Here is a 12,241-nt window from a genome sequence, read left to right on the forward strand (position 1 = left end):
GACCCTCTCCTGACTTGCTCTCTCTCTCTCTAAAATAAATACATCAATCAATCTTAAAAAAAAATTATGATGTTCCCAGTAGGTAATTGGGAAATAGAGGGAAAGAACAAGATAAAAAAAAATCATCCATTAATTCATGATCCCAAGACAGTCCTTCATTAATATTTTGATTCATTGCCACTCAGTCCTTTACATGTTTTTATGCAATTGATATTATTCTTTTTCATCGTTCTCTATAGCTTAATAACACTTATTCTCATACATATATGTTCCCAAATGAACCTCCATTTTGAATCCTGTCTTCCTCACTTAAAATTATTATTTTATAATAAATAAAATTATTATTTTGTAATGTTTTAGTTTATAAAATAAATTATTATTTTACAATAAAATTTATAATAAAATAATAATTTTGTAAAAAGTAGTATTTTCATAAATATATAAATAATACCATTGGTCAATTTTTGACCATTTAAGATAGTGCCATGTATATATATGTGTGTGTGTGTATGTATATGTGTATATATCTATATCTGTCTTTCTATATATACACACACCCACACACATACATGTTGGCTTTTCTGAATTTAAATTTAGGCTTCAGAATTGACTGTAATTACTGAAAGTCTTAGGTCAAAGACTGTAAGCCTTTGAAAGATTAATTCCTACCATCAATCTGCTTATCAAAAGGATTTGATTGCATTTTGATTGCAATTTGATTGCATTTTGATGGCCAGCTATTTCACTAGTTTTATTCTTGTTACCAGGACTGGACAGTCTCTCATTAAAACATAGAATATGAAGTACTAGTAAGAGGACCTAATTTTCAGTGTGGAGAACATATGCCTAGGAATAATAGAAGGAAAGTATTGAAACCAAACTAATTTTTTCTATCTTTTTATTCTTAATATCAGATACCACATAGACACCAGATAAGCTTAGACACCAAGACCTGGTGAAGGATTGGGTAACCAGTGTGGGAATGCACCCTGTTCAGCTTATTATTGCAAATTGAATGAGGGATGTAGAATTTCACAGTCCCAAACCCGGAGATGAATGATTTCATGCCGTTATTTATTCTCTATCTCCCATGATGACATACTTTCCTAGTTACAACTCTCTGTCATCTCATCCCTATGAGCAGCACATCTAGCTTGCATCCTTTGTGTGGCACCAGTCACAAAGACTTCACCTTTATGCTATGATGCCTTCACCCCTTGAAGGAAGCAGGTCACCCCAGAGCCTCATACGGATTCTTCTCACTTCCCTGTTTCTTGGTATTTGCTTTCCACAATCTGTATCTTCCTTAAATGCCTAACATACCCCTCCTACTGACTTTCTTGTCATCCTGGCCTTTCAATGGCACTCAAAGCCTTTTTATTCCTCTTTTCGGTGCCACCATTTACTCCCCAGAGATCTTGGCTGCATACCAGAATAACCTAGGGGGAGATTTTAATAGTCCCAATGTCCAGATCATACTCCAGGACAATTAAGTAAAAACCTTTAAGGGTGGGATCCAGGCATCAGTAGTTTTAAAGCACCCAGTGCTGATTCCAATCTTTGGGTGAGATTGCAAACCACAGCTAGAGAGGCTAGTCCAAACCTTTCCATTTTCCTCACCCCTTCAGGCTCCAAGTCTGTCTCTCTTAACTGTCAAGTGGTTTTGACAGTGTCAAGATCACGTCTTTCAGTGCCATCCCCACTGCAAAATCTCCAGAGTCTTCCCCTATGCATCCACGCTGCTTTTTCTTATAGACAGAAGGCTGTCTATGTCATGGGTCTTTTAGTTATCCATTCAGGGGTCAGACTTAACATGCTGCTTACCTGAGCCTTCCCCACTTGTGTCCTCAGGCAGCTCTTGGAGACTCAGTTTCCATTCTAAAGGTGCATCACAGGGAGTCACTGTGACTGATAATGGAGTATTGTCTTCTTCAACCACAAAGAAATACCTGTGGGGAAGTGGACCAGTTGAGACTGAGATCATTGGTTCTAGGACTTATCAAGAGTCACTGGAAAAATCACTGGTTTTCTTCTTATTCACTTAACAAACCTACTCTGACCCCTTATGGAAGATAACACCTTCCCCATGAAGCTCTCTTTCACACTTCTTCATTTGTCTTCAAAGCACTTATCACTACCTGACATATTACATATTTCTTTGTTTACCTCTTTATTTTTCCATCTCCTCTAACTAGAATGAAAGATGTAATAGGGCCGGGCATTTGGTTCATTGCTGAAGACTTAGAGACTAAAGTAATTCCCAATAAATACTTGTTGAATGAATTGATGAGTAAGTTTAGACTCTAGCTTTTTGGAGAAAAGTCCTTAATTGTTCGCAGAATCTAAAACTTCCTCAGTGGTGGGGCCCCTGCCTACCTCACTGGCCTTTCATGTCCTGTGCTTGAACCACATGGGGCTCTCCTAGTTTCCTAGAATCTGCCCTGTGTTGGAACCTCTGGGATGTTGTTTCATGCACTCCTTTGCCCTTACTCATGTCACCTCTGTCAGGGCTGCCTTTTCTGACTCCTAATTCTGGGTCAGGTTCTCGTGCACCCTCAGTGTCTTGTACTTTTCACCTGGGGTGCTTATTGAAATTTGTGACTATATATTAGTATTATTTGATTGTCATTTTCTCAACAAAGGCCCACTTAGGGTTCATTTGCCATGTCATTGAAGTCCCAGCATTTAGTACTGATTTCTACATGTAGTAAGTACTTGGTAAATATTTTTGAATGATCAATTATGAAATTAATGAATAGAACCCAAGAATTCTAGCACCAACCCTATTGTTCCAGCTCCAGGAGCCTTACACCTCAAGTCTGTTTCTACCTAAAGATACCGAATCTGAATGGCACTATCAGTATTTTCTCCCCTCACCATTCAAATATAAATTAAAAGAAGGAGGGTGGGGGTCAGGCAGTAGGAAGACAAGACTCTATAAAAGTAAAAACAACTTGTTCATAAAATAATAAAGTTAGATGTCATCTAGACAAAATAACTGTACTATTTACTGGGTGGGAAGGTATAAGTATCATAAGCATCTTTCAAGACAGGTGTCAGATGGCTTAATTTTCCAATTCAATCTACTTATGGAGAGTAGAATTTTGTTCCTTTGGCCAGGCTGCGTTGGATATATTAACAATATACACACAACTGAACCCATCTCTGTTACAAAGAAATAGGTACAACAAAATATTTTGTTTGGCATCATGTAAGTAAAAAAGTGTTCAAAACTTCTAGGGTTCCGTTTTTATGTTGGTAGCAGAGCCAACTGCTGAAGCAGAAACCAATGTGTCAGTTCATCTTCTACCTTCTGTTCTCCTTTCAGACAAGGAAGTAGCTTATTTCCCAAAGTAACTGTGTCTTACTAACTTACATACAGGCCACAGGCAACCAATGACAAAACAATTCTTGCATTCTACAAGGTACTCATTATACATATAAAACAGCAGGGAGTCCCTCTAACTCAACGTTTTCATATGGAAGCACTTACGATTAGGGATAAAAGATAATCTGAATAAACTTTAACAATTTGACAAATATTTGTTGGCTACCATACCCAGAGTACGGAAGAGAACAGCAATCAGAGATAATAGGGCATGATCTATGTGCTCCAGATTATTTACTGGCTGGTGAGGCAGACAGAAATGCAATGAACAACTAAGAAAACATGGCCCCAAATTATAATGCCAAAACTGAGGGATAAACACTCCATGAACCATTTAGCTTTTGGAATTTATGTGTAAACATAAGAATAATCAATGAAAAAAGCTATCCACTGCCGCTAAATTTTATCTGGAATTTCACCATTAGTTGTAATATCAACAATGTCTATGAATGCCTCCCACTACGTATTTCACTCCTAGAAATGATGTTTCTATTGTTGCTGTAACTCTCAACTCAAGGTGAGGTAACATTTCATCCCAATGTAGGTATCAAAGCCCCTGATCATTATTTGTGGGGAGAAAAAAGTCAAGTCAAGAAAGAATAAACAAGTATGTATCATTTTTTAAGGTCAAAATATTTAGAACCATTATGTGAGCCCAATTTGCTGAGTAAAGGTAAATGAACTGAATATTGTTCAAAGAAATATTATCTTTTTTTTTTTTAATTTAAGTAGGCTCCACACCCAGCATGGAGTCCAGTACAGGGCTAGAGCTCACGACCTTGAGACCAAGACCTAAGCTGATATCAAGAGTCGGCTGCTTAACCAACTGAGCCACTCAGGCACCCCAGAAATATTATCCTTATAATACAATGTAAACTCTTGAGGAATCATGTATTCATTTAATTTCATATTTTTTAGCTGCTTAAGCTCTTTTTTATTGAGATACAACTGAAATATATTAATTTCAAATGAACAAAGTTATGATTTATGTATATGCTGTGAAATGATCATCACAGTGAATCTACTTCCCCCTTGTAACCATAAAAAGTTACATAATATGCAATATAATATTGCTGACTATAGTCACCATGCTGTACATTACATCCCCTCATTTTCTTTGGATTAATACTCAAAAGTGGAATTGCTGGATCATATGATAGTTCTATTTATAGATTTTTGAGGACCTATTACTGTTTTCCATAATGGTTGTATCAATTTGCATTTCCATCAACACTGCACGAGGATTCCTGTTTCTCCACATTCTTGCCAATATTTGTTATCTCTTGTCTTTTCGGTAATAGTCATTCTGATGGGTGTGAGGTGGCATCTCATTGCGGTTTTGCTTTGCATTTGCCTGATGATGTGTGATATTGAGCATCTTTTCATGTACCTCTTGGCCATATGTATGTCTTCTTTGGAAAAGGTCTATTCATATCTTCTGCCCATTTTTAAAGCAGATGAGTTGTGTTTTTAAGTTGTATACATTCTTTATATAACTTGGATTTTAACCCCTTATTAGATGTATGATTTGCAAATATCTTCTCCCATTCAATAGGTTGCCTTTTATTTTGTTAATGATTTCCTTCACTATGCAAAAGTTTCTTGGCTTGATGTAGTCCCACTTGTTTATTTTTGCTTTTGTTGCCCTTGCCTTTGGAGACCGATTCAAAACCAACCAACCAACCAACCAACCAACCAACCAACCCACTCACCCAAACCAACCGAGAAAAAAAAAAAAAAAAGAACCCAGAACACTGCTAAGACCAATATCAAGGAGCTTACTACCTGTGTTTGTTTAGTGGTCTGGTTTCATTCTTGGGCACATGGCTGTCCAGTTTTCCCAAGAAGATTGTTTTAAACAAACTGTCCTTTTCCCATTGTATATTCTTGACTCCTTTGTCATGAGTTAATTGCCAGGTTGTCTTTTCTGCTCCATGGATCCATGTATCTGCCTTTATGCCAATACCCAACTGTTTTGATTCCTATACCTTTGTAGTATAGTTCGAAATCAGGAAACATAGTATCTCTAGCTTTGTCCTTCTTTCTCAAGATTGCTTTGGTTTTCAGGGATTTTGTGGGTGCAGACAAATTTTAGAATTATTTGTTCTAGTTCTGTGAAAAACGTCATTGAAGTTTTGATAGGGATTTCACGGAATCTATAGTTTGCTTTGGGTAGTATGGACATTTTGACAATATTAATTCTTCCAATTCATGAACACAGAGTATCTTTCCATTTATTTGTGTCTTCTTCACTTTCTTTCATCAATGTCAGTTTTCAGTATACAGGTCTTCTACCTCCTGGGTTAAATTTATTCCTAGGTATTCTGTTCTTTTTGATGCAACTGTAAACAGGATTGTTTTCATTAATTTCTCTTTCTGGTAGTTTATTATTGGTGTATTAAAAAAACAATAGATTTTTGTATATTGATTTCTGTATCCTGCAAATTTAATAAATGTTTTTATTAGTTACAACAGTTTTTTGGTGGGAGCTTCAGGGTTTTCTATATATAAAATCATGTTGCCTGAAAGCAGTGACAGTTTTACTTCTATCTTTCCAATTTGAACACATTTTATATCATTTTCTTTCTAATTGGTTGGGCTAGGACTCCCAGTACCATGACACTTATCAGTGGCAAGTGTGGGTATCCTTGTCCTATCCTTGATCCTAGAGGATAAGCTTTCTTCTTTTCACCATTGAGTGTCATATTAGCTATAGGCTTGTCATATATGGCCTTTATCACATGGGGATACATTCCCTCTATACCTGCTTTGTGAAAAGTTTTTATCATAAATAGATGTTGAATTTACCAAATGCTTTTTCTGCATCTATTGAGATGATTGTATGATTTTTATCCTTCATTTGGTTAATGTGATATCACATTTATTGATTTGTGGATATTGAATCATCCTTGCATCCCTGGAATAAATCCAACTTGATGGTGGTGTATGATCCTTTTAATGTATTATTTGAATTTGGTCTGCTAATACTTTGTTGAGGAGTTTTGCAGCTATGCTCATTAGGGATATTGACCTGTAATTTTTGTTTGTTTGTGGTGTCCTCATATCTAGTTTCAGTGTCACTGTAGTGTTGGGCTCATAAAATGAGGCCACAATTTTCTGAAATATTTTGAGGAGGATAGGCATTAGATCTTCTTTGAATATTTAGTAGAATTCACTAGTGAAGCCACCTGGTCCTGGACTTTTGTTTGTTGGGACTAGCAATCTTCTTGTTAGTAATTGGTCTATTCATATTTTCTATTTTCTCATGACTCAGTCTTAAGGAGTATATGTTTTTGAGGATTTATCCACTTTTTTCCTGGTTTGTCCAATTTATTGGCATATAGTTCTTCATATTAATTTCATAGTAGGTCCTTTGTATCTTTTTGGTATCAATTATAACTTACTCTCATTTATTTCTGATTTTGAGTCCTCTTTTTTTTTCTTAGTGAGTGGAGCTAAAAGTTTATCAATTCCGTTTATCTTTTCAAAGAAGAAGCTCTTAGTTTCATTGATTTTTTTCCTGTTGTCTCTTTAGTCTTTATCTTATTTATTTCCACTTTGATGTTTATTATTTTCTTCCTCCTTTTAACTTTGGGATTCACTTATTCCTATTTTCCTAGTTCCTTTAGGTATAAAATTTAAATTATTTGAGATTTTTCTGATTTCTTGACCCAGTCCTATATCATTAAAAACTTCCCTCTTACAACTGCTTTTGCTGTGTCCCATAAATTTTGGTGTGTGACTTTCACACTTTCATTTGTCTCAAGTTTTTTTTTTTTTTTCTTCATTGACCTATTGGTTATTCAGCAGCATGTTTTTAAATCTCCACATATTTGTGATTGATTTTTGGTTTCATACAACTATGTTCTAAAAGATGTTTGGTGAAATTTCAATCTTCTTAAATTTATTGAGACTTTTTTTTTGTCCTAACATATGATTGATCCTGGAGAATGTTCTATGTGCACTTGAGAAAAATGTATATTCTGTTGCTTATGGGTGGAATGTTCTGTATATATCTAGTAAATGGTCTAATGTTTCATTTAAGACCATGTTTCCACATTGATATTAATATTCTGTCTGGATGAAGCATCCATTGATGAATATGGGGTACTAAGTCTGCCTACTATAGTTGTATTGCTCTCAATTTCTCTCTTTAAGTCTGTTAATACTTGTTTATATGTTTAGGTGCTCCTAATCTATTTTGGGTATATAAATACCTACAAATGTTAATAAAATTTAAAAAATATATTTACAAATGTTTTATCTTCTCGCTGGATTGACCCCTGAATCATTATGTAATGTCCGTCTTTGTCTTTTATTATAGTCTTTTGTTTTAAAGTCTATTTTGTCTAATATAATAGCTACCCCAACTTTTTTTGGTTTCTATTTGCATGGAACATCTTTTCCTAGCCCTTTTACTTTCAATCTGTGTGTGTCCTTACATCTAAAGTGAATCTCTTGTCAGGGAGTATATGGAATTAAATCCATTCAGCCACTCGATGCCTTTTGATTGGAGAATTTAGTCCATTTATGTTTAAATTATAGGTAGGTATATACTATTGCTGCCATTTTGTTAATCATTTTATCGTTCCATTCTGTTTTCTCTTTCTGTTGCTTTCTTCTCTTGTGGTTTGATTGCTTTCTTTAGTGTTATGTTTAGATTCCATTCTCATTATCTTTTTGTATATGCCATAGGTTTTTGCTTTGTTGTCACCATGAGACTTACAAATATAAGCCTATATGTATATATACCAGTCTATTTTAATTTGGTAACAAGTTAAGTATGAACACATTCTGAAACCTTATATTTTTACTTCCCAGTTCCACATTTTATACTTCTGGTGTCACATTTTACATCATTTTGTGTATATACTCCAACTAATTGTTGTAGTTTTAGTTATATTTTTTACTACTTTTGCCTTTTAATCTTCATGCTAACCTTATAAGTGATTAGTTCACTACCTTTAATATATATTTACCTTTACCAGGGAAATTTTTACTTTCATATGTTTTCTTGGTATTGGTTAGTCCCCTTTTCAACTTAAGACATCTTTTTAACATTTCTGACAAGGCTGGTTTAGTGGTGGTGAACTCCTTTAGTTTTTGCTTGTCTGGAAAACTCTTCATCTTTCTTTAATTCTGAAAATCTTGCTAGGTGAGTAGTCATGGTTGGAGGTTTTTTTGCTTTCAGCACTTTGAATATATCATGTCACTCTTTTCTGGCCTGCAAAATTTCTGCTGAAAAATCTGCTGATCATCTTGTGGAGGTTCCCTTATTTGTAACAGGTTTTCCTCTTGGTTATAAGATTTTCTATTTATCTTTGAATTTTGACATTTTAATGTAATATATCTTAGGGTGGATCTCTTTAGGTTCATCTTATTTTGAACTCTAGGCTTCCTGAACGAGGATATATGTTTCATCCTCCAGGTTAGGGTCTCTTTCTGGGACCTCTAATATGCAAATGTTACTCCACCTGATGTTGTCCTGTATGTTTTTTAAATGATCTTCATTTTTTCAGATTATTTTTTCTTTTTCCTGCTCTCTTTGGGTGAGTTGCACTGCCCTGTCTTCTGGGTTACTGATCCTTTCTTGTGCTTTATCTAATTTGTTGATGAACCCCTGTAATGTATATTTCAGTTTGGTTACTGTCTTTTTAAGATCTATGACTTCTGTCTGGTAATGCTTTCTTATATTTTCTGTCTCTTTGTTGAAATTCCCTCTGTGTTCACCTATTCTTCCCCCAAAATTGCTGAGCATCTTTGTGACCACTACATTGAAATCCTTATCTGGTAAATTACTTCTCTTTGTTTCATTAAGGTTTTTTTGTTTTTGTTTTTTTCCTCCCTGGAGTTTCATCTTGTTCTTCATTTAGAATATATTTCTTTGTTTGTTTGTTTGTTTTCTTTCTTTCTTTCTTTTTTTTTTAAGATTTTATTTATTTATTTGTCAGAGTGAGCATAGGCAGACAGAATGGCAGGCAGAGGCAGATGGAAAAACAGGCTCCTGCTGAGCAAGGAGCCTGATTTGGGACTCGATCTCAGGATGCTGAGATCATGATCTGAGCCGAAGGCAGTGGCTTAACCAACTGAGCCACCCAGGCGTCCCTGTTTGTTTGTTTTCATTTTGTTTAACTCTCTATGTTGGTTTCTATGCATTACGTGAAAAAACTATCTCTCCCAGTCTTGAAGGATTGATTATAGGAAGCCTGGGGGTGTCTCAGTCTAAGTCTCTGCAGTATCCTGGTGGGGATAGCTTGCCAAGAACTGTCTCCCTGATTATTTCAATCCTGGGGGCTCAGAAATGTAACCACCCTGGTCATCAGAGCCAGGAATCCCTTGTGTGGCCTCTGCATATATACTGGCTTTGGTTGGGCTGTGGGGGTGTGCCAGGCTGGGGCACGCCCACCTATCAGGTTTAGCAGTGTGGGCCATAGGAAAACCTAGATGTGGGCAAGCAGTGCTAATAAGGTAGAGGGAAAATGCAAAAATGATACTTGCTAGCACCTCTGTGCCTTGAAAGAGTTCTAAGAGACCCCTGCCCTTCCAGCAGACACTTTAAGATTAGCCAATGAATCTCTTTTGTATGTAGTCTAGGCATTTTTCAACTTTTTGTGTTTGCAATGGGTCCTGGGGTAAGGAAGTCTGTACATATGCCCTTTAAGAGCAGAGTCTTAAGGAGCACCTGGATGGCTCAGTTGTTTGAGTGTCCAACTCTTGGTTTTGGCTCAGTTCATGACCTCAGGTTGTGAGACAGAGCCCCGTGTTGGGCTCATACTCATGGGGAGTCTGCATGTGATTCTTTCCCTCTGCACCCCCCCCACTCTCTAGCTTTCTCTAAAATAATAAATAAACCTTTTAGAACAAAAAGAGTGGAGTCTTATTTTTTCATAGCCTTTTGGTTCTCCCAGGCATAAGCCAGATGTTTTGGGGGCTTGTCTCTTTGGTGTAGGTCCCAAGGTTTGGGGTGCCCGATGTGGGGATCAAACTCCTTTTTCCTCAGGGATGTGCTCTGTATTTGTCAGAGTCTTCCTGTTTGTGAATTGCCACACTAAGTGTAGGGTTTTTTTTGACAAGATCATGCCTCTGCCTCTCCTATCCATCTCTATGTGGCCTTTTTATCCTTTGTGTGGAGGAACTGTTTAGTTTTCATGTCTACTTCAGAGAGAACTGTTCTATATGGAGCTGTAGTTTGCAATGTCAATGGGCAGAGGTGAGCTCAGGGTCTTCATATGCCTCTGTTTTGAACCCTGTTCTTGATTAATTTCATCTTAATCCTACAGAATCCTTCTTAGAAATTTCCTGCTATCCCAAAGATAAGAAAATAACCATTCTAAAATGTAAGAAATGCAAAAACTGCTCTCTCCATCCCAAAAGAGATCACAATCAGCAAGGACCAAACAACCTCTACTTAATGATTAGCAGTTGCATTGTCATTTTCTTTTCTTAGAGGAAAATAAGCAATACTATTCAGAGATTGATTGTAAATTACCTAATCTAAGTCTAAACGTTTACTTTGCTTTTTAGCATTCTTTATCAATTTATTGATAAGGAAAATACTGCAGAGAGAATACCTTTTGGGTGTGTCTCTAAAGAGGTAACTGCTAATTTCAGCTCCATCTGGAATTACTGATGAATCATGAAAAAACGCCTTGTCCCGGATCTGCATCTGAAAAAGTTCCTCATCTCGAGTGGGTAACTTCTGAGTCCTTGAGCTCAGTGGTAATAGCAGCCACAGCAGACACCAGTGGAGAGGCACCATCCTGGGGCAACAGAAATGATTGCTTACATTAGTTCTGCAGGTAGACGCTTGGGCAAGTTGCAGACTTTCTAGACGGTTAAGAATATTTTAGCTTTGACAGAAAGTTAGAGTTGTAGTATGTATTTTGGATACATACATGATCTTGAAGACAAATTTCCTGTTTTGTTTTGTTCCCAAAGTATTTCATGATGTTGATAACAAATTCACTAACATTTCAGATATTAAAAAGATTTTTAAATGAATGGACTCTTGGTGCTTTGACTTCTCCAGATATTCAGAGAGAAAATCCCCACTTCAATATGGCAGAAGCCAACATGGTTCTTGTACAAAAGTGTATACAAATGTCTCAGAAATTGAACCATAGCATAAAGAGACACACAGACTCACTGAGAGCCAGAAAATTACCATTGCACAATTACTTTTATGTTTCCTTGAGACTTGATGGGATTATACGTGTATAGTATTATTTTTGTTTCCAAGATCAGATTTTTGTAAGTTAGAAAGTTTTAGAGATGATAAAGTTAATTATATCATAGGTTAAGCAATTTGTCCAAAATCACAAGATAGATTATTTGCTTTTATCTAGTTATCATTCATTACTAGACTCTTCAACACAACATTTAAATGTAAACCTTAGCCATATTAGAAGTGGGCTTGGATTCCCACTTTTGGATCAAGTGAGACCATTGGAAAGTTGTAGTGTCAGGTTATTTGGCTTAACTTCCATCACAGATATATATTTACTATTCCAGCAGAGTATTTTCATTGAATTACATTTTGGCATTCAAACTGACTTTCATCAAAGATCCTATAGATAATTATGGATCACTCTCTACTGCATATTGCTGTGGGAATATTGTCAAGGACACCATCTTCTACATGACTCAGTGTCCCTAACAGGAAGCCTCAGGTAGGCAAGTTCTTTTGATGTCAAGTACTGGTGAAAGGTTTTGCTTCCTCTGAGGGTTTTCCCTTACCTCTCTGGCAACGTACATCAGGGATTTCAAGCATTAGGGGAAGAGTGTGTTTATACTTAGGTACTTTAAAGAGTGAGAAAGTCGAATGAAAATATCTGCAATAATTTGAAATGAAGT

At 36.2% G+C, this 12,241-nt stretch overlaps 1 protein-coding gene across 1 annotated transcript in view; it reads right to left on the reverse strand.

Annotated features, from left to right (window-relative positions):
- Positions 1 to 12,241, reverse strand: part of NDNF (neuron derived neurotrophic factor) — a 40,670-nt gene that overhangs the window by 1,655 nt on the left and 26,774 nt on the right. The window contains exons 2-3 of the mRNA XM_004747988.3: positions 10,960 to 11,148; positions 1,825 to 1,949 (exon numbers count right to left, since the gene is read on the reverse strand). Of these exons, the coding sequence (XP_004748045.1) occupies positions 1,825 to 1,949; positions 10,960 to 11,147 (313 nt within the window). The 5' untranslated portion in view covers position 11,148. The remainder of the gene's footprint in view (positions 1 to 1,824; positions 1,950 to 10,959; positions 11,149 to 12,241) is intronic.

The sequence above is a fragment of the Mustela putorius genome, unplaced genomic scaffold, assembly GCF_011764305.1.
Source record: "Mustela putorius furo isolate JIRA1106 unplaced genomic scaffold, ASM1176430v1.1 tig00000721_pilon_pilon_pilon, whole genome shotgun sequence".
Taxonomy (NCBI): domain Eukaryota; kingdom Metazoa; phylum Chordata; class Mammalia; order Carnivora; family Mustelidae; genus Mustela; species Mustela putorius.